The sequence below is a fragment of the Adiantum capillus-veneris genome, chromosome 19 (genome assembly GCF_014529385.1).
Source record: "Adiantum capillus-veneris isolate H3 chromosome 19, ASM1452938v2, whole genome shotgun sequence".
In the NCBI taxonomy this organism is placed as follows: domain Eukaryota; kingdom Viridiplantae; phylum Streptophyta; class Polypodiopsida; order Polypodiales; family Pteridaceae; genus Adiantum; species Adiantum capillus-veneris.
The window spans coordinates 58,868,269-58,892,947 of NC_140949.1; the positions used below are offsets into that span (position 1 = coordinate 58,868,269).

The window sequence follows — 24,679 nt, forward strand, 5'->3', positions numbered from 1 at the left end:
AAGGCATCTTCCACTCTTCCATTGAACGAAGGATGGAAGTTTCTGGGTTCATGCTTCTAATAGACCATGTTAGCCCAAAGAAAAGAGTCCTGCAGCGGAGTATAGTGTCGCCCACCCCCACAAGCTAGACAAGTTCATTGATTTATTGGTTAAATAATATAGCACTATTAAGGCCTAAATTGGTTCCTATACTTTGCGCGGATTTCTGATCTTCGATAAGGAGCACTTTGTAAAGCCCCAATGTACTAGAAGAGCATTAGGATCAAAGTTTTGGAAGCCTGCCTGGCCCATTATGATCAAGATATTGGGCATAATGCTTATGACTTGATATCTCACATATAAGATAATGCAAATACATTTCCACACACACAGAGAGAGAGAGAGAGAGAGAGAGAGAGAGAGAGAGAGAGAGAGCTTTCATCTGAGCATTCCCAAGAGACCTCAAAAGATCTATTCGACAAGTCTTAAACTCACTCACGACCTGTTTTCCAAGAGGGAATTGGGATAACCAATCTACCACACTTGGGTGATAGAACGCTTATTCCGATTTCCTCTTCTTCCACACACACACATGAGAGAGAGAGAGAGAGAGAGAGAGAGAGAGAAGGTGATTTCCCTTTAGGGTCTGTAATCACAATCAAAGCCCAATTATTCCTTTTTTGCATATAAGAAGAGGTGTTGTACATACAGCTAAACTTTTACATGTGCTCTATTCAATTAGTGCAGGGTGCCACCTCATTGAACCGAAGAGAATTTTTTTATTAGTCCTAACAAGTTTCTCAGTAAGTTGTACATAGGTACAATTGAGCTGCTAGCAATGAGGCGTAAAACTGCTTGGAATTGTAGTCCGCAGAGGAAAAAACTCGAGTAAAAGAATCGAAAAAGCACTTAAACAGGATCATAATACATGGGTTTGTTGAGATAACAATACCCTTCATCAAAATGTTCAGATATTACAATTGGGTCGCATCACCTGTTACAAGGAATTGGGTGCAATTGCCGTAGACTTCACATGCTCCGCGTGCCATGCCCCATCAACTGCTGGAAGAATGTATTCCTCTGGTTGCAAGGCCACCGCAAAATCTGGAAGTTCAGGCATCTTGTGGCCCCTGAAATGCTCAAAAAAGTTACAACACAACCCTTCTTTAAAACTCCTGTTACTTTTTAGCTTGATCCCCCGAGTAATGATGCCAAGTGTGCATAAGGCAGAAAGCAAGAAAGAGGCTACATCAGACCCAAAAAATGGTATAAAATATGTTAAGTTTCTACAATTATTTGCCTTCTGCCCTGCTTTGTATGAGGTAGAAAGAAAGAAAGAGGCTATATCAGACCCAAAACATGGTACAAAATATGTTAAGTGTCTACAATTATCTGCCTTCGGGCCTGCTTTGTATAACAGCTTTGTGCTTGCCCTCAGCATTGGTACCATTTGGGCATTCTCAGGGATTTTTCGAGTAATAGAAATCAGGGGAGAGGGAGAGAGAAAGGAAGGTGGGGGGTATTGGGGGGGGGGGGGGGGGGGGGGGGGGGGGGGGGGGGGGTTGGTTGTTATGCAGATGCCATGAGGCAGGCTGTATGGCAATTTTTGGGGCCAGTTTGGTGCAAGCTATATTTGGACCAGGGCTTTTCATAACGCCACCTTTTGTAACTTATGCTTTTCAGGCCCAATGCCTTTAATAGGAAGCCTAGGGAAGCTCTCTGGCAGATTTCGTGTATGGTTACGCAGTTGCAGAGAAGCTCCTTCGGCAGTTGTACTCCGTGATTATCAATACAAAAAGAAGTAGGGGTGCTAAGACTTTGGGGCCTGTGCATCTGAAATCGGAACTCCACGGCTTCGTATCGACTTCTCTCTCTCTCTCTCAGTTCAAGTGTTAAAGAAGTTTCAATTCTGTTTGTGTGCTGTTGAAGATTACCACCTTTGGTGTCAAAGCCAGTTACAATGGTATCAAAGCTCAGATGATTCTTTGCCCACAGAGAATCCGATCCAACTTTGTGCAGCACACACGGGTTCCAGCAATGAATCCGACAGAGAGGAATAGATTCATCCTACTACTGTTTTGTGGGGGGAAGACCTTGGAGAGACGACAAAGATTCTCACAACAGCAAGCTTTCTTCTTATGGCTCGGAAGAAGATCAAGGCAAGCCTAGAGTAGAAGCTCTTGACAGATCTGAATACAAGCGACAATTGCAGGTAGACGTAGACACTTGTGCTCAGCGACTTGTCAAATACTCAAAGGATCCGAACTATTCGAAGTATGTGAAGAATCATCCAATTCCAGAGGTTTATGCTAGATGGCAGAAGGCCGTCAAAACACCAATCAAGTCGGCAATAAAGAACAAAGCCAAGCCAAGTGTAGAAAAGCGAAAGCTTTATCACAGGAAGAGTTTGATGAAGCTCTCGAGCTTAAGTCAACAAATTGATGAAGTCTCAGAAGCATTCTCGGAAGGGTCATAAGTCAAAGGATTATGCATGCTATCTGGAAAAAATCTACATTCGAGGATCTTGCAACAAGGGGATCAAAGAAACATAGCAGACGTGTACACTTTGAGGACAATCCTAGCTCTTCTTCGTCTTCTTCCAGTTCGAGTTTCAGTTCCAGCAAGGATGAGAAAAGACATCGAAGCGAAGAAAGCATAAGAAAAGAAAATCAAAGAAAAGCAAGCCTAGAAAGCACAAAAAGCATTCTAGCACTTTGGAGAAAACATATAACAAGACGGCACCACGTGCCAATGGAAAAGAACAAATTGAACAGACTTTAGACACTTCAAAACAACTGAACTGAAAGAGAGAGACTTCACAGAGACACGGAAGTGTAATTCCATCCCTGGAGTGCACTGGCCCCACACTGTGGCGGCCCTTCCGATATTTCTATATATTGCTTCAACAAGGTACAACACTTGCGGCTCTGCTCAGCATCTCCCGTGGGTAGAATGCCAGAGAGTGAGCCCTTAGTGCATATTTAAAGGCCCTTGGCCATCCAAAAGCATTTACAAAAAAAGCATGCGGTTCTAAAATTATCTGGTCCAAAAGCTAATGCCCCAAGGACTGTCCTCTCCGTACAGCACTGCCATGTCATCAACAGCCAACGAAAATCGCGAATTTTCGTACAGCCTGCCACGTCATCGATTCTAACGCAATTTTGGGTGTGAGTGTCTACTTTATTTATTTTTAGGCCCCATCAGTCGGGGTACCATAAGTTAGTCAGGGGTTAGGGTTTTTAACCCTGACCCAATTTAATAATTGGGCCACTTGTAAGTTGTTGAAGACAACTTCTTCTGCATAGACAATCAATTTGCTCTTTTTGTTAGGAGTTAGCGTCTCCTTTCAGCTCTTTTGATCAAGGAGTTGGCTTCTCCTTTCGTCCAGATCGGAACTCTTGATATTCCGGCGTAGTAAAATTAGCCATCACACCCAGACCACACTGATCTTCCACGAGTGTCTTGATGCACTAAAATTACATACCCAGGCAATCTCATCCAATTAGAAATATTCAGTGGTTGGCACATCACAATGTAACACAAATGCTTACATATGCATGTTACAAGACACAACAAACAACGCCGGTGAGCACTCCCTCGAGACAAACGGTCTGCGGTATGAAGCTACTCAGCGACTACCTCGTCACTCCCCCCGTAAATAACCTAAAAAGGTCCGGGCCATGAGCTCAGAGGACTGTATAGCCAAACGCTCCCAAGACCGCAGTCTGCGTCGCTTGGAGGTTCAAGCATACAACGGAACGCTCCCCAGGCATCGGCCTGCGTCATTCCGAGGTTTTCAAACATACAACGGAACGCTCCTCAGGCATCGGCCTGCGTCGTTCCGAGGTTCAAACAATACCAAAACAGTATTTCTCACTTCTCCACCCGAGAGTAAAATCACCAATCAATGAAACCAGTATTAAATCCAGAGTCAAACATTTCAAATCGGCACCAAAACAGGTTCAAAACAGACACCATCCATTTCAAACAAATTCCAACAGGATCACCAAACAAGTTCTCAGACAGATTTCAAACCTAAAAAACAATCTCGACATCAGTCGAACTCGAAAAGTCGACTGACTTTCCATCCTGAAACCTGCAACAAATTAGGGATAGGTTCATCCCATAAGGTCGTAGCCAAGCACAGCATGGTCCATCAGCTCTTGGACAGATAGTGTTTTCTTTGGCGGCGATGGTAGTCCCAAGATAGCAATCGCACTGTACCTCCAAGGTCATCTGCTCATGAAGAGAAATCTACTGAGAGATGTCGAGAAATTTCAAGTTGTAATCTGATAGGGTTACCATGGCAAGCATTTCAGGATACCCCACTCTACCAGAAGTTGCACTTCGAAGGAAGATGTCAGAAACCATATAGCTTCGGGCAAAAAAATTTATTGAAATCTTGCCAAGTCCTTGGAAGTGTTCGGCTTGGTAGCTATAGACATCAACATTTGCATGGCACTGCTTTTGAGAAAAACAGTGACTCCAAACAAATCTTGGATCCTTCTCTTGCAAGTGATCTTTTTGGCTTATGCCCTGTAAGACATGAGCGGTGAAGACCGGAGCGCGCCCGATGCGTGATGAAGGAAGGGTGGGAGTGTCTAATAAGCCTCGGGTCAGGGCATGAAGATACTTCAAATAAAATTCCAGTATTAGCCCGGGGTCGAGACCCGAAGAATACTTCAAATAAAATTCCAGTAGTCTCTGGTTTGCTTTGTCTACTCTTTTATAAGACCGATATGCTTTCAGAAAAGCGAACGCCCTGAGGCTCTGATACCACTATCACAAGACGGGCACCACGTGCCAATAGAAAAGAACAGACTGAATAGACTTTTAGCACTTCAATAACAACTGAACTGAGAGAGAGAGAGAGAGAGAGAGAGAGAGAGAGAGAGAGAGAGAGAGAGACGACACGCGACATGGAGTGGCGGAATTCCACCCCATAGAGTATTGGCCCCAAACCTTGGCACCCCTTTCGGTATTTCTTTCTATTCCATCACCACAGTACAAGCTGGTACTCCAAACTCTTCACCTTCTCAAGGAAGCATGCCAGAGAATGAGCCCTAGCCTCATATTTAAAGGTCCTAGGCCCCAAAAGCGGTTTTACATGAAAAGCCTTCAAACTCAAAAGCTTTTGGTCCAAAAGCAATGCCAAAAAGCTGCTAGCGTAATTTATGAAAATCCGTACAGCTACCACGTCAGCAGTCAACGTAAAACGCGGAAATCCATACAACCTGCCACGTCAGTACTGCCAGCATAATTTTCGAAAACTGCCACATCATCAATTGCTATGCGGGTCCTGCTTTATTTTAATCTTTTATGTCACTTGGAACCCCATCGAACGGGGTCCCCATAAGTTGGTAGGACTTCTTCTTCTGTTACGTGTTCTTCTTAGGGTTTAGGCCCCTCGGCCAGCATCTGTAAGTGTCATGGATGCTTGAGAGACAATCGCTGCCTGCATCATCGCCTACATCATCGCTAGAAGACTCTAGAAGAATCTAGAAGGATCTAGAAGGATCTAGAAGATTCTAGAAGCTTGGAGAAGATTCCGGAAGAATCTAGAAGTTATGGAAATCTCTAGAAGGTTGAAGAAGGATCCAGTAGGTTCTAGAAGAACTAGAAGGTTCTAGAAGATTCTAACCTCCTCAAGAACCTAGAAAGTTTTAACCTCCTCAAGTAACCTCCTCAAGCACTAGTATAAATAGGGGTCTTGGGCCACAAGACTGAGGGGTGAGGCTCCTATGAGGAAATCCCTCTTCTAGTTCTTGTCTTATGTTCAAGTCTTGTCCTTGCAATCAAGCTTTGACTTGTGCTCAAGTCATGTAATCCAAGTCTTGTATCTAGCTCTCTTAGTAAAGTATTAAGTCAATAATCAATATTAAGCTTATCATCAAGTCCAAGTTCTTGTACATTGTGAGCGCCTCCTCTTGCTCTCTTCTAGCTCTATACGCGCTCATAACAGTTTGGCAAGACTACCATCTCTTAATCTTCTCAAGCCATCATGGAGCCGACGCTGGAAGGTGTCATCAATGCATTGCAAAGCATCCAAGCTCAGTTTCAAGAACTTCGCGAGAGTAACACTCAACTTCAAGCAGGGCAGCCCCTAATATTGGGACTAGCGTTGCAAAATCTTCAACGTCAAATTCAAGAGCTTCAAGAGACAAGCACACATCAAGCACAAGCTGCAAGATCTAGCTATTCTCAACAACATAAGGAGCTGAAGGTCACCATGCTTGAAAAATTTGATGGGACTAGATCAAAGTTTAGAGGTTTTCTCCAACAAGTGCGCCTCTTCATTCGAATGCAACGAGAGTGTTATCCAGATGATGCCTCTCAAGTAGGCCTTATTGGGACCCTCCTCTCGGGTACGGCTCTCTCGGTTTGCTCCCTTACTTGAAAAAGAATCTCCTCTTCTTCATGACTTTGAAGCTTTTGTGCGGGAGTTCTCTGCAACCTTTGGGGATACTGATAGAGCAAGGGTTGCTGAAACCAAACTTAGAAATCTCCGCCAAGGATCGAGACCTGCATCCGTCTATGCATCTGAATTTCAACAGCTCACTTGTGATCTGACTTGGCGTGAGGAATATTTCATTAGCCAATTTCGGTGGGTATTAAAGGATGACGTAAAAGATCTTTTATTGACTATGCCAAAGGTTCATACACTAAGCGAGTTCATCTCTCAAGCAATAGAATGTGATAATCGACTATTTGAGAGGAGACAAGAGAGGCATCTTGGGGCACCATTGCGACCCCAAACAGAAGTGACACATACTGGCTACACACCTCAACAGGGCCATGAATCAAGCATTGAGCCCATGCAAATTGATTCAACACGGTTTCAACCTCTCTCAGCCCAAGAGAAGCAAAGGCGACGCATTAATGGCTTATGTATGTATTGTGGAGAGCAGGGGCACATGGTTCAACAGTGTCCAAGGAAGAGAAGGATGAAGGTTCATGGTGCAATGGCCTCAACGTGTTCGGAAAACATGGACGTCCAACCCCAATAGAGACCGACCGGTTGGACGAAAGACAAGCAAAAAAAGGTCTCTTTCTTCCCGCTGATTCCACTTCAAGTTTTATGCTACCAGTCAAGATCCATATGCCGGGTAGGCACATGGATTGTGAAGCATTACTAGATTCAGGCGCAACGGCGTGCTTCATGGACAAAGAATTTGCAAAAGAACAAGGCATACCACTTGTGGAGAAGTCTAATCCAGCAATTGTAGAAGTCATTGATGGTCGTCCCCTCGCTTCAGGGGATGTCAGGTATGAAACTCGCCCCATAGAAGTAACATTGCAGGAGCATGTTTCAAGAATAGCGTTCAATATTATACAAAGCCCAAGCAGTCCAATTGTTATTGGGCTACCGTAACTTGAATTACATAATCCTGACATCGATTGGAGGGTTCGGAGAATTGAACCACGAAAAGTCCAAAAGAAGGGAAGGCATAATAGGCCTAGGTCTTCATGCGTGCAGCCAAAAAGTATCCAACTTTCCTGATATTTGCAACACCAACCGACACGTCGACAACAAAAATCATGGAGGCATTTCCACGTCAATATCAAGATTACAATGATGTTTTTGAGAAGAAGAATTCAGACCTCTTACCGGAGCATCGACCCTATGATTGTGCTATAGAGCTTCAGGAGGGAACCCAAACCCCTTTTGGCCCAATATACAAGCTATCTCAAGATGAATTGGTAGAATTACGGAAAAATATTGATGAGATTCTTGCTAAGGGGTTCATACGGCATTCAAAGTCCCCAGCAGGAGCTCCAATACTCTTTGTAAAAAAGAAGTACGGAACTCTCCGGATGTGCGTGGATTATAGGGGCCTAAACAAGATCACCGTCAAGAATCGCTATCCCCTTCCCTTGATCCCAAAGCTTCTTGAGCGCCTTGGCAAAGCAAGAATATTTACAAAAATAGATCTTCCTGGTGCTTACAACCTAGTCAGAATCAAAGAAGGTGATGAATGGAAAACAGCCTTTCGGACAAGGTATGGCCACTTTGAACATACCGTCATGCCATTTGGTCTCACAAATGCCCTAGCTGTTTTTCAACATTTAATGAATGATATCTTTCGGGAGCATTTGGATTATTTTGTGGTAATATATTTGGATGATATCTTGATATTTTCCAAGGATCAAGAAGAGCATGAGCACCATGTACGATTAGTGCTTGAAAAGCTTCGTGCATCAGGGTTATATGCAAAGTTGGAGAAGTGCTCTTTTCATCAATCTGAGGTGGAATTTCTTGGTTATGTAATTTCTGAAAAGGGAATCTCCATGGATCCAAAGAAGGTTCAAACCATCCTTGATTGGGGGACACCCACCTCAGTAAGAGATGTTCAATGTTTCCTCGGATTTCCAAATTTTTATCACATCTTTATACAGGGGTACTCCAAGGTGGTTACAGCACTCACAAGGTTGACAAGCCATAATAAGTTTGTCTGGGACTCGGAGGCCGCGAAAGCATTTCAGACTCTCAAGCAAGCTTTCACGACCGCACCCATTCTAATTCACGCAGATCCTACAAAGCCTTTCATCCTAGAAACAGACGCTTCAAATTTTGCCCTTGGCGCTATTCTATCCCAAGTAGGAGAGGATGGTCGAGTACATCCAGTGGCTTTTCATTCCCGCAAGTTCTCAGCTGCAGAAATCAATCATGAAATCCATGACAAAGAGCTCTTAGACTCCTTTGACACTTGGCGTCACCTACTTGAAGGAGCTCCTCATAAGATCTCTGTCTATACAGATCACAAGAATTTGGAATACTTCATGACATCCCGCGTCTTGAATCGTCGCCAAGCCAGGTGGAGTAGTATCCTATCAAGGTTTGATTTTCTTATCTCTTATAGACCTGGCCGTCAACAAGCTAAGCTAGATGCCTTATCAAGAAGATCCGTTTGCCACCAAACTTCACGAGCGGCTTTCCTAGACCATCAACAACCAAGTCCTATGGTGGTAGACCACCACAAATCATCAAAGGTATGTAAACGCAACGACTATGGAGCAAATGGAGCAGCATTGTTGTGGATAGCCAAAGAGATCCAAAGCTGAAACAGAAATTCACAAGCATTCAGCACCTTATGGGGCATACGATGGAAAGTTTTTCCATGCATTCAGCACCTTATGGAGCATACGATGGAAAGTTCCCCGTCCCGGAATACGTCCCTCGTGACTAAGATAGGACCTGTTCAAGATTTCGTGGGGGTGAACTTTGAGCAAGAGGATGAGAGTATTGAGCTCTAGAGAGCGTGGTGCAAAGTACAAGATTAGGAGGCCCTGATATCTTTTGATGGTGGAGCCAAGGCCAACTTCATTTCACCAGAATCGGCAACTCAACTTGGAAGACTCTTGCCTCATTGAGGTGGACACTTACTTGTCCGTAGGATAGGTCAATGAGCCGGTATGCATACCAAAACTTTCCTTGCCATGTACCATAAGCCTCTGAATGGATTCTGCTTTCCCTTGGAAGAATCTTGCCCCATTGAGGTGGATACTAACTTGTCCGTAGGATAGGTCAATGAGCCGTCAATGAGGCGGCGTGAATACCAAAACCTTCCTTGCCATGTACCATTAGACTCTAAAAGGATTCTGCTGACTTTTGCCTCAGGGAATACCGTCGAATCTCTTTCGGTAGTCCAAGACAAAACTGCTCAATATGGTCCTTCAAGGTGATCCTCCGAAACGTAGACACTAGCAAAAAGGTATCCCAAAACCTTTGACAATAGTCAACCAAAGTGTCTTCCTTTTTCATTCTCAAATGATGCAAAGCCATGATGACATCTTCTTCATATTCTTTCGTTAATCATGCTCAAGTGAAAATTCTCTTGAATTTTACCCACTTCTTAGGTGCTTCTCTGTGCAACACCAGAGTAGGCCACCATGTCACCCTTCGTACTGCAAGTCAACCTGCAATCGACGTTTGTACTCTGTTTTGTCGGGATTCCCCAATCGAAAATTTGCCAAAATCTCCTGACTCCTTAAAAGCTTATTCACGTAGACTAATAGTCGTAGGGGTGTCTTCTCTGTCAAATTCTCCGCGACAATCCATGTGCGCTACAAAAAGGATTTGATTCTCCATAGAAGAAGAATCATCTAAGCTCTAATACCATTGTTACAAGCTTGGACACTCCAGGCGAGAAACCAGTAGCAACACATGAACAAAAGCTACAAAATAATTGAACTATACTTGAATAGAGAGAGAGAGAGAGAGAGAGAGAGAGAGACAGAGAGAGAGAGAGAAGGGGAGAGCCAACACGGAACGGTGTAGTTCCGTCCCTAGATGCACTGGCCCCATAGGCTGGTATCACAAGCCGGGCACCACGTGCCAATAGAAAAGAACAGACTGAATTGACTTTTAGCACTTCAATAACAACTGAACTGAAAGAAAGAGACAACACGCGACGGAGTGGCGGAATTCCACCCCAAAAGAGTATTGGCCCCAAACCTTGGCGCCCCTTTCAGTATTTCTTTATATTGCATCAACTCAGTACAAGCCGGTACTCCGGAATCTGCACCTTCTCAAGGAAACATGCCAGAGAATGAGCCCTAACCTCATATTTAAAGTCCCTAGGCCCCAAAAGCAGTTTACAGTGAAACTCAAAAGCATCTGGTCCAAAAGCAAAGCCAAAAAGTTGCCAACGTAAATCATGGAAATCCGTACTGCTGCCACGTCATCAGCCAACGCAAAACGCGAAAATCCGTACAACCAGCCACGTCATCATGCCAGTGCAATTTTCGGAAATCCGCCACGTCATCAGTTTTTGTGTGTGTACGGGTCTTGCTTTATTTTAATCCTTTATGTCACTTGGGGCCCCATCAGACGGGGTCCCTATAAGTTGGTAGGACTTCTTCTGTTACTTGTTCTTCTTAGGGTTTAGGCCCCTCGGCCAGCATATGCAAGTTGGCTCCATTCTTTAGGGCTTTGACACGTCCGCAGTTTGTTACATCTCCCCTTGTTGAAAGAGAGTAATCGTCCGTGATTACAACATATCTGCAAAACAACTCAAGTTAGCTCCAAAATTCCGAGGGACAATCAATTTGCTCTTTTTATTAAGGAGTTAGCTTCTCCTTTCTGCTCTTTTGATCAAGGAGTTAGCTTCTCCTTTCGGCTGTTTTGATCAAGGAGTTAGCTTCTCCTTTCTGCTCTTTTGATCAAGGAGTTAGCTTCTCCTTTCGTCCAGATCGGAACTCTTGATATTCCGGCGTAGTAAAATTAGCCATCACACCCAGACCGTACTGATCTTCCACGGGTGTCTTGATGCACTAACATTACATACCCAGGCAATCTCATCCAATTAGGAATATTCAGTAATTGGCACATCACAATGCAACACAAATGCTTACATATGCATGTTACAAAACACAACAAACAACGCCGTTGAGCACTCCCCCAAGACAAACAATCTGCGGTATGAAGCTACTCAACGACTACCTCGTCACTCCCCCCCCCCCCAAATAACCTAAAAAGGTCCGGGCCATGAGCTCAGAGGACTGTACAACCAAATGCTCCCCAGACCGCAGTCTGCGTCGCTTGGAGGTTCAAGCATACAACCAAACCCTCCCCAGGCATCGGCCTGCGTCGTTCGGAGGTTTTCTAACATACAACGAAACACTCCCCAGGCATTGGCTTGTGTCGTTTCGAGGTTCAAACAATACCAAAACAGTATTTCTCACTTCTCCACCCGGAAGTAAAATCACTAATCAATGAAACCAGTATTAAAACTAGAGTCAAACATTTCCAAAACAGGTTCAAAACAGATACTATCCATTTCAAACAAATTCCAAACAGGATCACCAAACAAGTTCAAACAGAACTCAAACTTAAAAAGCAATCTCGACATCAGTCGAGCTCGAAAAGTCGACTAACTTTCCAACCTGAAACCTGCACCAAAAAATTAGGGTTAGGTTCATTCCATAGGGTCGTGGCCGAGCACAGCATGGTCCATCAGTTCTTGGACAATCAGTGTTCTCGTTGGCGGCGATGGTAGTCCCAAGATAGCAATCGCATTGGATCTCCAAGGTTATCAATTCAAGAAGAGACATCTACTGAGAGATGCCGAGAAATTTCAAGATATAATCTACTAGGGTTTCCATGGCAAGCATTTCAACATACCCCACTCTGCCAGAAGTTGCACTCCGAAGGAAGATGTCAGAAACCATATAACTTCGGGCAAAAATTTTCTTGAAAGCTTGCCAAGTACTTGGAGTATGCTGCTTGATAGCTATCAACATCTGCATAGCACTGCCTCTGAGAAAAACAGCAGCTCAAAACAAATCTTGGATCCTTCTCTTGCAAGTGATCTTAATGGCTTATGCCCTGTAAGACATAAGCGGTGAAGACGGGAACGCGCCCGATGCGCGATGAAGTAAGGGTGGGAGTGCCTAATAAGTTCGGGCTGGAGGGCGAAGATCCCTCAAATAAAATTCCAATAGCTCTGTCTGCTCTTTTGTAGGACCGGTATGCTTTCAGAAAAGCACACGCCTGATGCTCTGATACCACTGTCACAAGACGGGCACCACGTGCCAATAGAAAAGAACAGACTGAATAGACTTTTAGCACTTCAATAACAACTGAACTGAAAGAGAGAGACGACATGCAACACGGAGTGGCGAAATTCCACCCCAGAGAGTATTGGCCCCAAACCTTGGTGGCGTCCCTTTCGGTATTTCTTTATATTGCATCAACTCAATACAAGCTGGTACTCCAAACTCTGCACCTTCTCCAGGAAACATGCCAAAGAATGAGCCCTAACCTCATATTTAAAGCCCCTAGGCCCCGAAAGCAGTTTACAATGAAAAGCCTTCAAACTCAAAAGCATCTGGCTCAAAAGCAAAGCCAAAAAGCTGCCAGCGTAAATCACAGAAATCCGTACAATTGCCACGTCATCAGCCAACGTAAAACACGGAAGTCCGTACAACGTGCCACATCATCATGCCATCACAATTTTCAAAAATATGCCACGTCATCAGTTTTTGCGTGTGTGCGGGTCCTGCTTTATTTTAATCCTTTGGGCCCCCATCAAGCGGGGTCCCTATAAGTTGGTAGACTTCTTCTGTTACTTGTTCTTCTTAGGGTTTAGGCCCCTCGGCCAACATCTACAAGTTGGCTCCATTCTTTAGGGCTTTGACACGTCAGCAATTTGTTACAGCTGGCACCCTTTCCAATATTCCTTTATTATTGCTTCACAAGGATACAACTCCCCGAGGTTTGAGACTCTGCGTTCAAATGCTCTCTGAAGAGTGGCTCTCAGGAGTCTTTTGAATTGTACAAGGGGTGCCCAAAAGCAGAGCCCCAAAAGCACTTAATCCCAAAAGCACTTAATCCCAAAAGCATCTCCTTCCCAAAGAGCATGGCGCCCATCTGCCAAATCAGCCAGTGTAAGATCCAGGATTCCGTACAGCAGTGCCATGTCAGCATGTCAGCACAAAATCCAGGATCTTTCGTACAGGTGCCACGTCAACTGATCAACACAACTTACAGGATTTGCAGTTAGCCCTTATGATATTGTCAGTTTCACGTTTAGTCACCTTGGCCAATGCTCTTCAAGTTGGCAAGGTATGATTTTGTCAATTTAGGGTTTAGGCACCTCGACTGATGCTCTTTAAATTAGTTTTTTTTTTTAAATAACCCTTTTGGGGCCCCTCGGCCATATCTTCAAGTTCCCTTGAGCGCTACGCCACTTGTGTACAACCAACAAGTGCGATCCATTGAATAGGGTGGGATGATAAGTGGACACGGAGAGAGAGAGAGAGAGAGAGAGAGAGAGAGAGAGAGAGAGATTCAAACCCTCCTTTAGGCTATACCTAGTCTCTTTGGCATGTTGGAGTCCCCCTTTGCTCGAGTTCCCATCAAACGGATCTTTTTCTTAGCCATTGTTTTCTGTTGGCTGCTTTCACCTCACCCAAACCTGCCACCTTCGGCCCCTCACCCTTCAACCATCCTTGCTGCTGCCTCATACCACCACCCCTTCCACTGTACCCTACTCGCCTATTACTATTGCCGTTGTTGGACAAACAAGAACTAGGACACCTCTATAGCAATGTCTCCCAACAATGCTCAAGAATACAATTCAGCAACATAAAACTCGTCAAAAAACCCTCAACATAAAGGCATGTGATCCCTTGGGAATTTGCTATAGCGTACACGCCCACCCAAGAGACCATAATCACATAAGCTAGGAAGCACCTACCTTAGCATAGAATTACTGCACATGCCAACCAATGCACTTGAAGAAAAGAGCTTTTTTCTTCACAATTCAATTTCTTGAAACCACAATTTCAAATCATACGTCTCCCCCAATACATACAAGCTTCCATCACTCTCCTCCATAGAATTGTGTGCAGGCTGCCATATCTTGTACACTACGGAGAACTAAACAAACCATAACTATATAACCACAACTCCAAAAGGGACAATTCAAAGCCTCAAAAATTCTTTGCAACCTCTGCAACACATGTCACAAGTTGGTGTCATGCTGTGCCCAACTAGAAGCAGCTGGCTGAGAGGACAAGAAGAATTGAATGTTAGATTGTGAAATTGTTCTTCTTGATTGTGAGATTGTTAAGTGCTCTATAGTCGACACGAAGCGCATAGAACCATCTTTTTTCTTTACCAATAAAATTGGCAAAGCCCATGGAGAATTGTTGGGTTTAATGAAGCCTTTATCTACATAATCTTGCAATTATTTTTCTACCTCCAAGTGTTGTGCTTGGCCTAATCTATAAGGTGGTTTACAGACAGGCTTTGTATCTTTAACTAAATCAATAGCATGATCAACTTCACCTCTTTGAGGAGGTAAACCCTTTGGCAAATCAGTAGGAAAAGCATCTTTAAATAATCACTTTCACAATCACTACAAGAAGACAAAGACAAGTAAACCTCGTCTTTCATTTCAACATCAGAGTTTTTATTTACAACATATCGACACCAAAGCATATATACATCACAAGATCTTTTATTTACAAGCTTTTGCAACTCGAGAGAGCATATCAAAGAACTATTATGTACATCATGATCACCTTGTTTAACAAACTCTTTACCTTCTCAAATTTTAGTGAGTTTTGTTGGTAACTCTATTTCAAAGAAGGTCCTAGTCCCCACAACCATTCCCTTCCCAAAACCAAGTCCGCACGATCCATATGCATAATTTGGAAGTCAAGCATGTCTTTATACCCTTGTATCTCAAGTTCCAAATTGGATACTAGTGTATTCCATTATTTTGTTAGTCAATATCTTCTTGTCTTCACCATGCATCATGGAGATGACATATTGGTGAGCACTTGGTTGTTGAGAAAGTTTTAATTTCTTGACAAGAGCATAGTTTCAAAGTTGTGTTTGTTAGAGTCATCTACCTGTTAAGTATGGAGCCTGATTTACCCTTGTAATTTTCTGTGGTAAAAGCGCACATTTGTAAGGCCCCCATTATGAGGAGAAGCCATCGTGCGTGAAGGAAAATCACTCACCGGAAACCAAAATTTTCACGAACAAGAATCAGGGGCAACTTTAGAGGCCTCGGGGACGGAGGCCCCCGAGACTTTTTTTCGCCGGAATATTATGGCCGGACGGCGGCCGGAAAGTGGTCGGAAAACAACCAGTCGGTTGGCCGGTGGCCGGTAGTCAATGGCCGATGGCCGGTGGCCGGTGGTCGAAAGTCAATGGCCGGTGGCCGGTGGCCGAATTCAAAAGTGGACTTGTCTTCTCAAGGGCGGCCACACATGGGCAGATTGGAGGGTCCGATTTAGACTTATTCGCACAAGGGCGGCTACACATGGCTGTCTCTCATAAGAGAGGGCAGCCCTTTTGGCCTATAAAAGGAGGCCATTTCTACACACATTTCATAGTGTGAGGTTGATGCAACAAGGTGAGTGTGAGGTGGTGAGAGTGAAGCAAGGCGGGAGCTCTATCAAGGGTTTAATCCCTTTGTAAACTACTTCTTCTTTTGAAGTGCTAAAGCCATTGAGCGGCTGCTTTCCCGTGGACGTAGCCCACATTGGGTGAACCACGTATATCGTGTGTACTCTCTCTCTCTCTCTACTCTATAATCTCTTGTGTGTGAAATCTATCTCTCTCCATTAAGTAATCTACTCAAAAATCTATTTAGCTACGTCTTATTTCCTAACACTATCATGACCCTGATCCTTTTCCCATTTACAAACCCATGCATTTTCGTCGATTTATGTCGAAGAAAGCTCGATTTCCACATGCTGGTTGACAAACAACAATGATGCTCTTTGTCCTCATGCAACACTCTTATGAATTTTTACTTTTCATTACCATTTATCGAGAGTATTTGGACCACATGGATTTGCCTATCTTTATGGTTCTTGTCACCTTTGCTCCTTTCATCGTTCTCTTTTCTTTTGTTTTTTGGATAATTCCATTGAAAATGATCGGGTGACAAACAAGTGAAACACAACTTTTCTTTTTTAGCCTTTGCAAAGTCCTCTTGGTTCAACCTAGGTCCTGATACAACCCTCTTTTTAAACAATGGTTTACCCTCCTTATTAAAAGGGAATTTCCTTTTTCCTTTTAGGAAAGGCCGTGGTACCCCCGGTTTGTGAACTTGGGCTCAATCTGAGTGGAATTAGAAGTTCTCAAGCGAGTATTATCTTCATAAATTTGTGCAGATTTAATTGCTTCCTCCAAAGCTTTAGGTGCACTTCTATTCACCTCTAGCTTGAAGTGTATATCTAATCCCCGTATAAACCCTCTGTTTTTTGAAAGTCATCCATTCCCTGAAGCCTGAGGATTATTTCTCTTTACTTTGCAATGTAAGTAAGCAAAGGCCTACCCTATTGCATAGCTTTGTCCCAATCCTCCCAAATTCTTTCTAGTTCATTTCAGGAAGAAATTCTTTCATAAAAATGTTCTCAAATTGAACCCAATCCCATCGAATCTTTCCTAGTGCTTTGAGACTCATCCACCATTTGTAGGCTTTTGGTCCCAATGACAGACTGGCCTCAAGTGGTTGGTACTTAGGTGTATTTTTAAACCTATGGTCTTGGCATTTCTATAGGTAAGTATAGATAGCATCTTTATTTCTATCATTTTCTACACCATTAAATTGAGGAGGTTTCATGTCTTTGAGGACACGGGTTTCTCTAGGTTTCGATTGGGTGTCAAGAAAATATAACAGCCTCTTTAATTATGATTCCACCGTCCCTAGACATGGAAGGCATATTTGGATCAGACGGTACAAAGTTTGTGTCATCGGTTGCATTTCTTTCTGCATGTACTCAATCAATTTAGTCATCTAATCTTTGAGACCATCTAGAACAGCCAGGAAAGTCTGTAACTCCATTTCAGTGCTTTCTACCCTATGTACTATCAGTTCATGCTGCTCGCAAGATGGCACATCCCACTCTTCTCTTATGTCCTCAATCCCATACATATTTTGGCCTTGATTAGCGTCGATCTCACGTTGCTTTTAATTTTGGTCTTTTTCCATTTTTATTTTCTTATTGAAAGCAAAACTCACTAAAGCTTTAAAAAAGACGAAAAAGTATGCTACGAAAGCTATGCACAAATGTACAAAACTTTTCTGATATTTCTTAACGATTGAGGCCGTCGCTTCTTGGTTGATCACCACGAACCTCCTTTGCTTTGCTTTTGACTATTTAAAGATGTGCACTTGCCGATTTCCTTTGCTGCAACTCCTCTCCAGAGTTCAATTCTTTCGTCTTTGTTCTATGCTCGACGTTGTCGCAACCCCAATATTCTATGCGAATGGCAAGGAAGAAGCCTTTCTTTTGTGTGTAAAGTATTGCCACAAGGGCGAAGGTGTGCAGGTCGAAACTTGTGGAAACAAGGCCAACAGTATTGTGAAGGTAGAACTCGAGAGAGTTGAGCTCTCTCTCTCCCTTGGCGCTCATGACGAGGATGTTGTCGACTTATAGAGTGTAGGGCTTGGAATAGTGTTGCAGGCCATTAGCCTCTAGCCATGGCAACTTGGAATAGGGCTGCGTGAAGCCATGCTCGGCACATACGGGGTCTCAAGCTCAAGGCAGAGAAGAAAGAGCCGAGGAGGTGCAATGTGGCCTATGTGTGTGTCTTATAGCCTACATGAGGGCAGGTTGACGGAGCGCTGCTACAGTTACGGGCCTTGAGGCATGCTATGGCGCGAGAGTAAGAGCGAGAGAGAGGAACGACCTACGACTCTGATACCAGTGTTTGATACCTATGACGAGCTCAGGCTCAACCCAGCGAAGTGTTGAACATGGGCAAATCCAAAATTACACACAACTACGTGTAAAATTGGCACAAACATAAGGCTATGTAAGTAGCACTACACGTAGAGGAACTAATCAAGGGCAAAAACTGGCATGAGAGAGCATGCGGGAGACGCAACAACCAAAACCTGCAATTTTTGAAACTAAGCGCCACGCTACTTGCTTAGGCCTCAAAATATCACTTATATACAAGAAGCACCTCAAACAACACAGATACGGGCACATGCAGTGATCCGCCAGCTTGTACTATAGAAGGACTAGCCTTGGGTGTACATATACATGATAAAACAATCTAAAAATCCCACAAAACAAAAGCATAAAAACTCTCATGTCACTTCATTGCATCTCCATAAGTACAATATGTACAAAAAACGGAGTCTTCAAAATGCACCTACCACCACCTACACCAATCCAGCTGCTGCACCTGCAACTACTTGCCAAGGTTCACTCACGCCCACATTTTCCGAATATATGCCTTGTGACACGCATTTTTCCTTTCATCCTTCACTCTACATGCCAGAGACATACTTTTTTGTAGGGCGACTATTGATTCATTCTTTTCCAAAGGTAAAAGATAATTACAATAGGCACGCCAGATTGCATTACATGGAGGCCCTCGATTTCTATAATAAGGTAGCAAATTCCAATCGAAAATCTGTTGGAGGGTCGTCATTCCAAATAGAGGGCTCTCTCATTTGGAGCATGAGTCATTATGTGTCCCCAAGTCTTGTTTGATGCATAATGAGAAACATAAATGGGAAAATGGAAGACTTCAATCCTACAACCACCTTTTCTTGATAAAGGTTGTGCATCAAAGAAGCTCTTTCAAAGTTTGCATCAGTTGTATTCGGTGAACTTGAGGGAAAGATCCCTAGATGTCCTTTTACTTCAAGCATGATTGTATTTTCAATAAATGCCTTGCTCGGGATGTACAACGAGGTCATTCGCTGCCACTCAAAAACAACCTTGGTACAATATTCTTCTTGCCATGCTTAAATCCTCTCTCAAAGGGAATTAGTGTTATTGATGATTTGATTGAGACACACTCTTTCATTTTCAGTGGCTTCTAAAAAACTTAGTTTGAGTATGCATTACAGACAATTTTAGCATTAAAAGTCGCCCATTCTTCACTTGGGTGAGATTGTAGATGGATTGGACAAGTTGGAGACTCAAAATCTTTGCATGTTTCATCAAGAGGTTGCTGATTGTTTTGAAGACTTCAAGAGTTCTCTACGTCAATTACTCACTTCAGTTCTTGGATGACCTCAATTATGAGGTTTCCTTAGATTTCTTCTAAAATGCATACCTTCAATAGTGATGTAAGATTCTTCATGGGTTTTCCTCGTTTTGAAATTTCCCATACATAGTAAAATACATCTTTACGTTTTTTTGGGAAAAAGTAAGACTGTGTGTATGTAAAATGAAATGAGAGAGAGAGAGAGAGAGAGAGAGAGAGAGAGAGAGAGAGAGAGAGAGAGAGAGAATTTATTGCAAATACACAATATCTATGCTGCAAGAAAGGGTTAAGCACACTCACTTTACAAAGTCATCTACATTGCCACTGCTGTGACCTTTTGTAGAGGCAGCCTTTGGAATTTTTTCGGACAAGTATTTCATAGCCCCCATTAGTGGTGGAACCCTATATTGTCAAGCGAAACACACTTAGTTTAGCCCGAGTAAAAGATTCTTTCTGAAAGAACCCACAAATGACAACATTTGTTATAAAATATTTTAAAAAAAGCTATGACAAATGCAATTGCAGCTTCCCAAGTCCAAAATCAAATCAATTAACATGCAGGCAGCCATTTCTTATCATCGCGAACCTTGTTGCTGGCGACGTTGCACAGAATTCAGCACAGAACTTTTTGCTCTCTGTTAAATGAGTTTCTGCCAACTGTAGGCAAACTGCAGCCTTTTCATGTCGATCTTTATCAGCTCCTTCATCCAAGATCAATCCATGAAAGTAATATGCTGTTGCCTGAAAAATAGATAGAATATATACACAAAAAGTTCCCCTTTTAACAAAAGATATTTGAAACTCGGGAAGTAATTCTAGCTATCTCAAGCGCAGTAAATCTAACCTTTGCTTCAGTAAGCTTCCACTCAATAAACAACTTGTGCTTCTCGCCCCAAGTATTACCAAGGAACACTGTAAGAATACTACTTTTGACCTGATTACAATGGCTATGTCAACAAGAGATAGCCATAGCAATTATATAATAATTCCAGCCAAAAAAACAAGGACCTGGGTCCAGCACTTCAACTGCTCACAGGCTAGCCTTCTTTTGACAGCCAACGTTGCCTTTGCATTGTCTATGGCAAAGCTAAGCTGAATTTCAATTCCCTGAAAAATAAAGTACCCAAATGAGCACAAAAGTCATGTTTGGGCATATCTTTGTGCTCGTGATTGTCTACAAACTAGCCTACCTGACCTAGGGCCTGCATGTACAGAGCATGCAAAGTGTCCTTGCTTAAATCTGCAGGTAACCTCTTCCTGCATTAAATCCAAGGTAACAGAATGAGAATTTTATTGCAGAGTCCATGTACACCTTCACGGAATAGTTATAGCAAATGAACTTACTTCAGATCTTCAGACATCTGTGTCATCACAGAACTCAAGGCACACTTCAATATACCTGATGCTCTAAGGAAGGCATCCAAAGAAGCCCTTTTGTTTTCTGCAATCACACATGACCAATGCAAAATGAGGGTCATAACATGGCATGACAAAAAATAACTTTTTCACAATACAGTAGTTTTAATATTACAGTCACAGAGTAGGAACAGGAATGTGATAAAGCAAATAACAGAAATCTATTAAAAGAGTAGGAACAGGAACAGGAACAGGAACAGGAATGATTAAAAGAACACTTAGTAAGGGCTCAGTGGGGAACGCTTTCTTTTTTTCTGAAGAAAAAGCATTACCACATTATTGTGGACATAGAAGCCATGAGCATGCTTAATTAACTCCTCAAGGACCGTACAGAAAACTACTGGAATGTGCAAACACTCCCAGATCAAGGTGGCTAATGTGTAACAGACTTGGACACTCCAAGTCAAGATTCTACCACGACACGACAAGAATCACTTCAAAACAGTTCACAGTTCACAGTTCACAGTTCACAGTTCATTCAACACGGCCCAGCGAAGTTCCGTGCCTAGAGATATTGGCCCCAAAGACTGGCGCCCCTTTCGGTATTTCTTTTTGTATTAATCTTCAACTCAAAATACAAGGGAGTGGGAGGCTCTCACTCTCAGACTCTGCGTCCAGATGCTCTGCTACCACTGTAACAGACTTGGACACTCCAAGTCAAGATTCTACCGCGACACGACAATAATTCACTTCAACACAGTTCACAGTTCACAGTCACTCCCTTGTACTTTGAGTTGCAGATTAATACAAAAAGAAATACTGAAAGGGGCGCCAGTCTTTGGGCCAATATCTCTAGGCACAAAACTCCGCCGGGCCGTGTCGAATCAACTGTGAACTGTTTTGAAGTGAATTCTTGTCGTGTCGCGATAGAATCTTGACTTGGAGTTTCCAAGTCTGTTACAAATGGGAGTCGCGTATGATGAGCCATGCAGAGGGAGAAAAGTGCCAGATGAGCTGGCCTTGTGTCAAGGAGAAATACTGTGGTGTGAGACCACCCCCTTAGGAAAGACCTAGGGTGCTCCTCCGCTGCCCTCGGGAAGCCAGCTGATGTATCCCACTGATTGCATAGAGTGTGTACGATCCCAAACCATATGCCGCTGAGTGCATCCGCAGATGTGGAATGCTCTCCAATGAGAACTTGCATACATCTATTGTGCAAACGCCAAATAGATGCAACACTAGCCGCCTCTATGACGTATCCTACATTGGGGAGCACGCACACTGTCGAGCTAGGGGTCATGGCCTCGCAGGGGAACCACCTCTTAGAGATCAAAAAGCTGGGGGAATGTGTACCGGGACGGGCACCACGTGCCAACGGAAAAGAACAGAATGAACAGACTTTAGACGCTCCAAAACAATTGAACTGAAAGAGATGCACGACACACGAGACAAGGAGTGGCGGAGTTCCACCCCGAGAGAGCATTGGTCCCAAAACCTGGCGCCCCTTTCAGTATTTCTTTATGTTGCTTCAACAAGGTACAAATCCATGCGGCTCTGCTCTGCTTCTCCCGCTGGGTAGAATGCCAAAGTAAGTGCCCAAGCCACATATTTAAAGGCCCTTGGCCTCTCAAAGCATTTACATGAAAAGCCACTAGTTCTCAAAGCATCTAGTGCTCAAAAGCTTGCGCAAAAGGCCGTCCGTACAACCTACCATGTCATCACCTACCAGCGCAATTCGCAAAAGTCCGTACAGCTTGCCATGTCATCAGCATAACACACAGGTGTCCGTACAACTGCCATGTCATCAGTCATTTACACGAGAAATTGTGTGTGAGTGGGTCTTGCTTTATTTAATCTCTTTAAATCACTTGGGCCCCATCGGACGGGGTCCCATAAGTTGGTGGGAACTCTTCTTTAAAAATAGGCCACTTGGCAAGACTTTGCAAATTGGTAAAACTTCTTTTGCTGCTTCTTCTTACGGTTTAGGCCCCTCGGCCATGATGTGCAAGTCGGCTCAGATCTTCAATGGCTTGACACGTCAACAATTTGTGACATAATGTAAAAAAAGCCATGTGTCGAACTGACAAAAGGTCCACGCATGCAAGGACGACACCCTCACGAGGTCATAAGAGGGGTAGAAGCGGCAACTCGTGTGTGTGTGTGTGTGTGTGTGTGTGTGTGTGTGTGTGTGCGCGCGCGCGCGTGTGTTCCTTGCTTGAAGTCAAGCTTCGCTACACTGGTATCAGAGCCGGTTCAATTTACCACTCATAGTTGCCGCTCATAGCCGCTCCTAAATAGAAGCGCATAGCTGCTCGCTGCCTTTATACGGGAGCACAATCCATTGAGTTGCGGGTGCTGGGCGGCTACAAGTGTTCATGGTCTTTCACCAGCTAGATCACGTGCAGTAGCCAAGGCATAAATAAAATAATTGATTTAAGAAGCCAAAGCCTTAGTTCTCACGGCAGACCTCAATGACAATGCCGGCTTGTGATTTATTTGAGCAGAGATTGTTGAGCTCCTAAGCCTCCTGTTGGGTATGCAAGCCCAATTGTGGTCCAATATGTAGTGTCGAGCATGTGGGAAACGCCTCTTAAAGGCATGCACATTACTTGTAGTTTGCATGGCAAGGAAAATCTATATATTGTAAAGGTTTTAATCAAATAAAGCACAGCGTGTAGTTTCTCCTGCTGTGTCGACTCTCTCTGCTCTCTCTCTCTCTCTCTCTCTCGTTCCTCAACCTTCTCTGCTCGCCACCCTTATGCCATGGTGAACCCTCATCGGCTACACCCCCCATAGCCCGACACCATCAACTGCTATCAGAGCCACAAGCGTGGTGATCCTTGGCGCTGGCAAGGCAAAGGCAACATCTCAACACGCTGCTCTCAGACAAGCTCCTATGCGTGCCTATCAACAGGGGCTTTGTTGAAGTGATGCAGGCAGTGAAGACGTAGGCGTCTCAAGAGGGGGCCATAGGCGCACACAGCGCATATCAAAACGCATGCAAACCAAGGCGCTTGGGAGTTGCGACTGCATATCGAAACGCTGCCCCTGACAAGGTTGAGTCGTCGCAAGCGGACCGGCAGTTCAAGCTAGCATATCAAAACGCACCAAATAACTAAGCTAGTCAAGGCGGTGCTTCACAGAACCGTTGGTTTCCAGAAGTCAACTGTCTGCAAACTGCAGATTCGTTATTTTTTTAAAAAGGTTTTGATTACAAATCTCCTATTGAAGCTAGGGTTCAGACATAGTGTGATTATCCGCGGTGGGCTACAAAGACACTCTTCTCAAGCTTTGCTAAGAAACATGTCCAATGGTTTAACCACACAATCATCCCAAGCAAAGGTGTATGACATGCATCATGTGCCAGTGAGTGTAAAATCAAGGGAGGTTCTTGGGGCTATGATCGATGAAGACCTATTTGGTACCGAAGATCAAGAAGGTGATAGCTTGCGGTTGCAATACATGCAGTGCACAGGCATGTTCAAAGTGCCAAGCACGGTTTACGACATACTCAAACACATCGACAACCACAAGAACGAAGAAGATTTGCTTTCAAGAACTTGGTCCATCAACCATCTGCAGAGTTCAAAATTGGTTTTATATGTTCAAAGTCATAGGTTTGCTATGATTTTCTTTGACAACATTATTATCTATTTCATATCAAAGGTTTGTTTTAGTTCGTCATGCTTGTCAGTTGTCATCATGTCAAAATTGTATGGGTTATAGACACTGCCACACATCAGTGGTAAGACCACCCTTTTTTGTTTGGTCGAGTTCTCGTTTGTCTCACACTGATGGTTGTTTGAGAGAAGTGTGCACACACACCTATGTTATTGTCAAGGGGGGGCTTCTACTCATGGTTTCAGG

The 24,679-nt window shown here is 43.7% G+C and overlaps 1 protein-coding gene across 1 annotated transcript in view; it reads right to left on the reverse strand.

Annotated features, from left to right (window-relative positions):
• Nucleotides 1–639: 639 nt before the first annotated feature.
• LOC147434085 (uncharacterized) overlaps nucleotides 640–24,679 on the reverse strand; it is a 33,679-nt gene continuing 9,639 nt past the window's right edge. The window contains exons 6-12 of the mRNA XM_086490700.1: nucleotides 20,801–20,897; nucleotides 20,647–20,713; nucleotides 20,465–20,563; nucleotides 20,301–20,390; nucleotides 20,043–20,197; nucleotides 19,757–19,858; nucleotides 640–1,109 (exon numbers count right to left, since the gene is read on the reverse strand). Of these exons, the coding sequence (XP_086346826.1) occupies nucleotides 977–1,109; nucleotides 19,757–19,858; nucleotides 20,043–20,197; nucleotides 20,301–20,390; nucleotides 20,465–20,563; nucleotides 20,647–20,713; nucleotides 20,801–20,897 (743 nt within the window). The 3' untranslated portion in view covers nucleotides 640–976. The remainder of the gene's footprint in view (nucleotides 1,110–19,756; nucleotides 19,859–20,042; nucleotides 20,198–20,300; nucleotides 20,391–20,464; nucleotides 20,564–20,646; nucleotides 20,714–20,800; nucleotides 20,898–24,679) is intronic.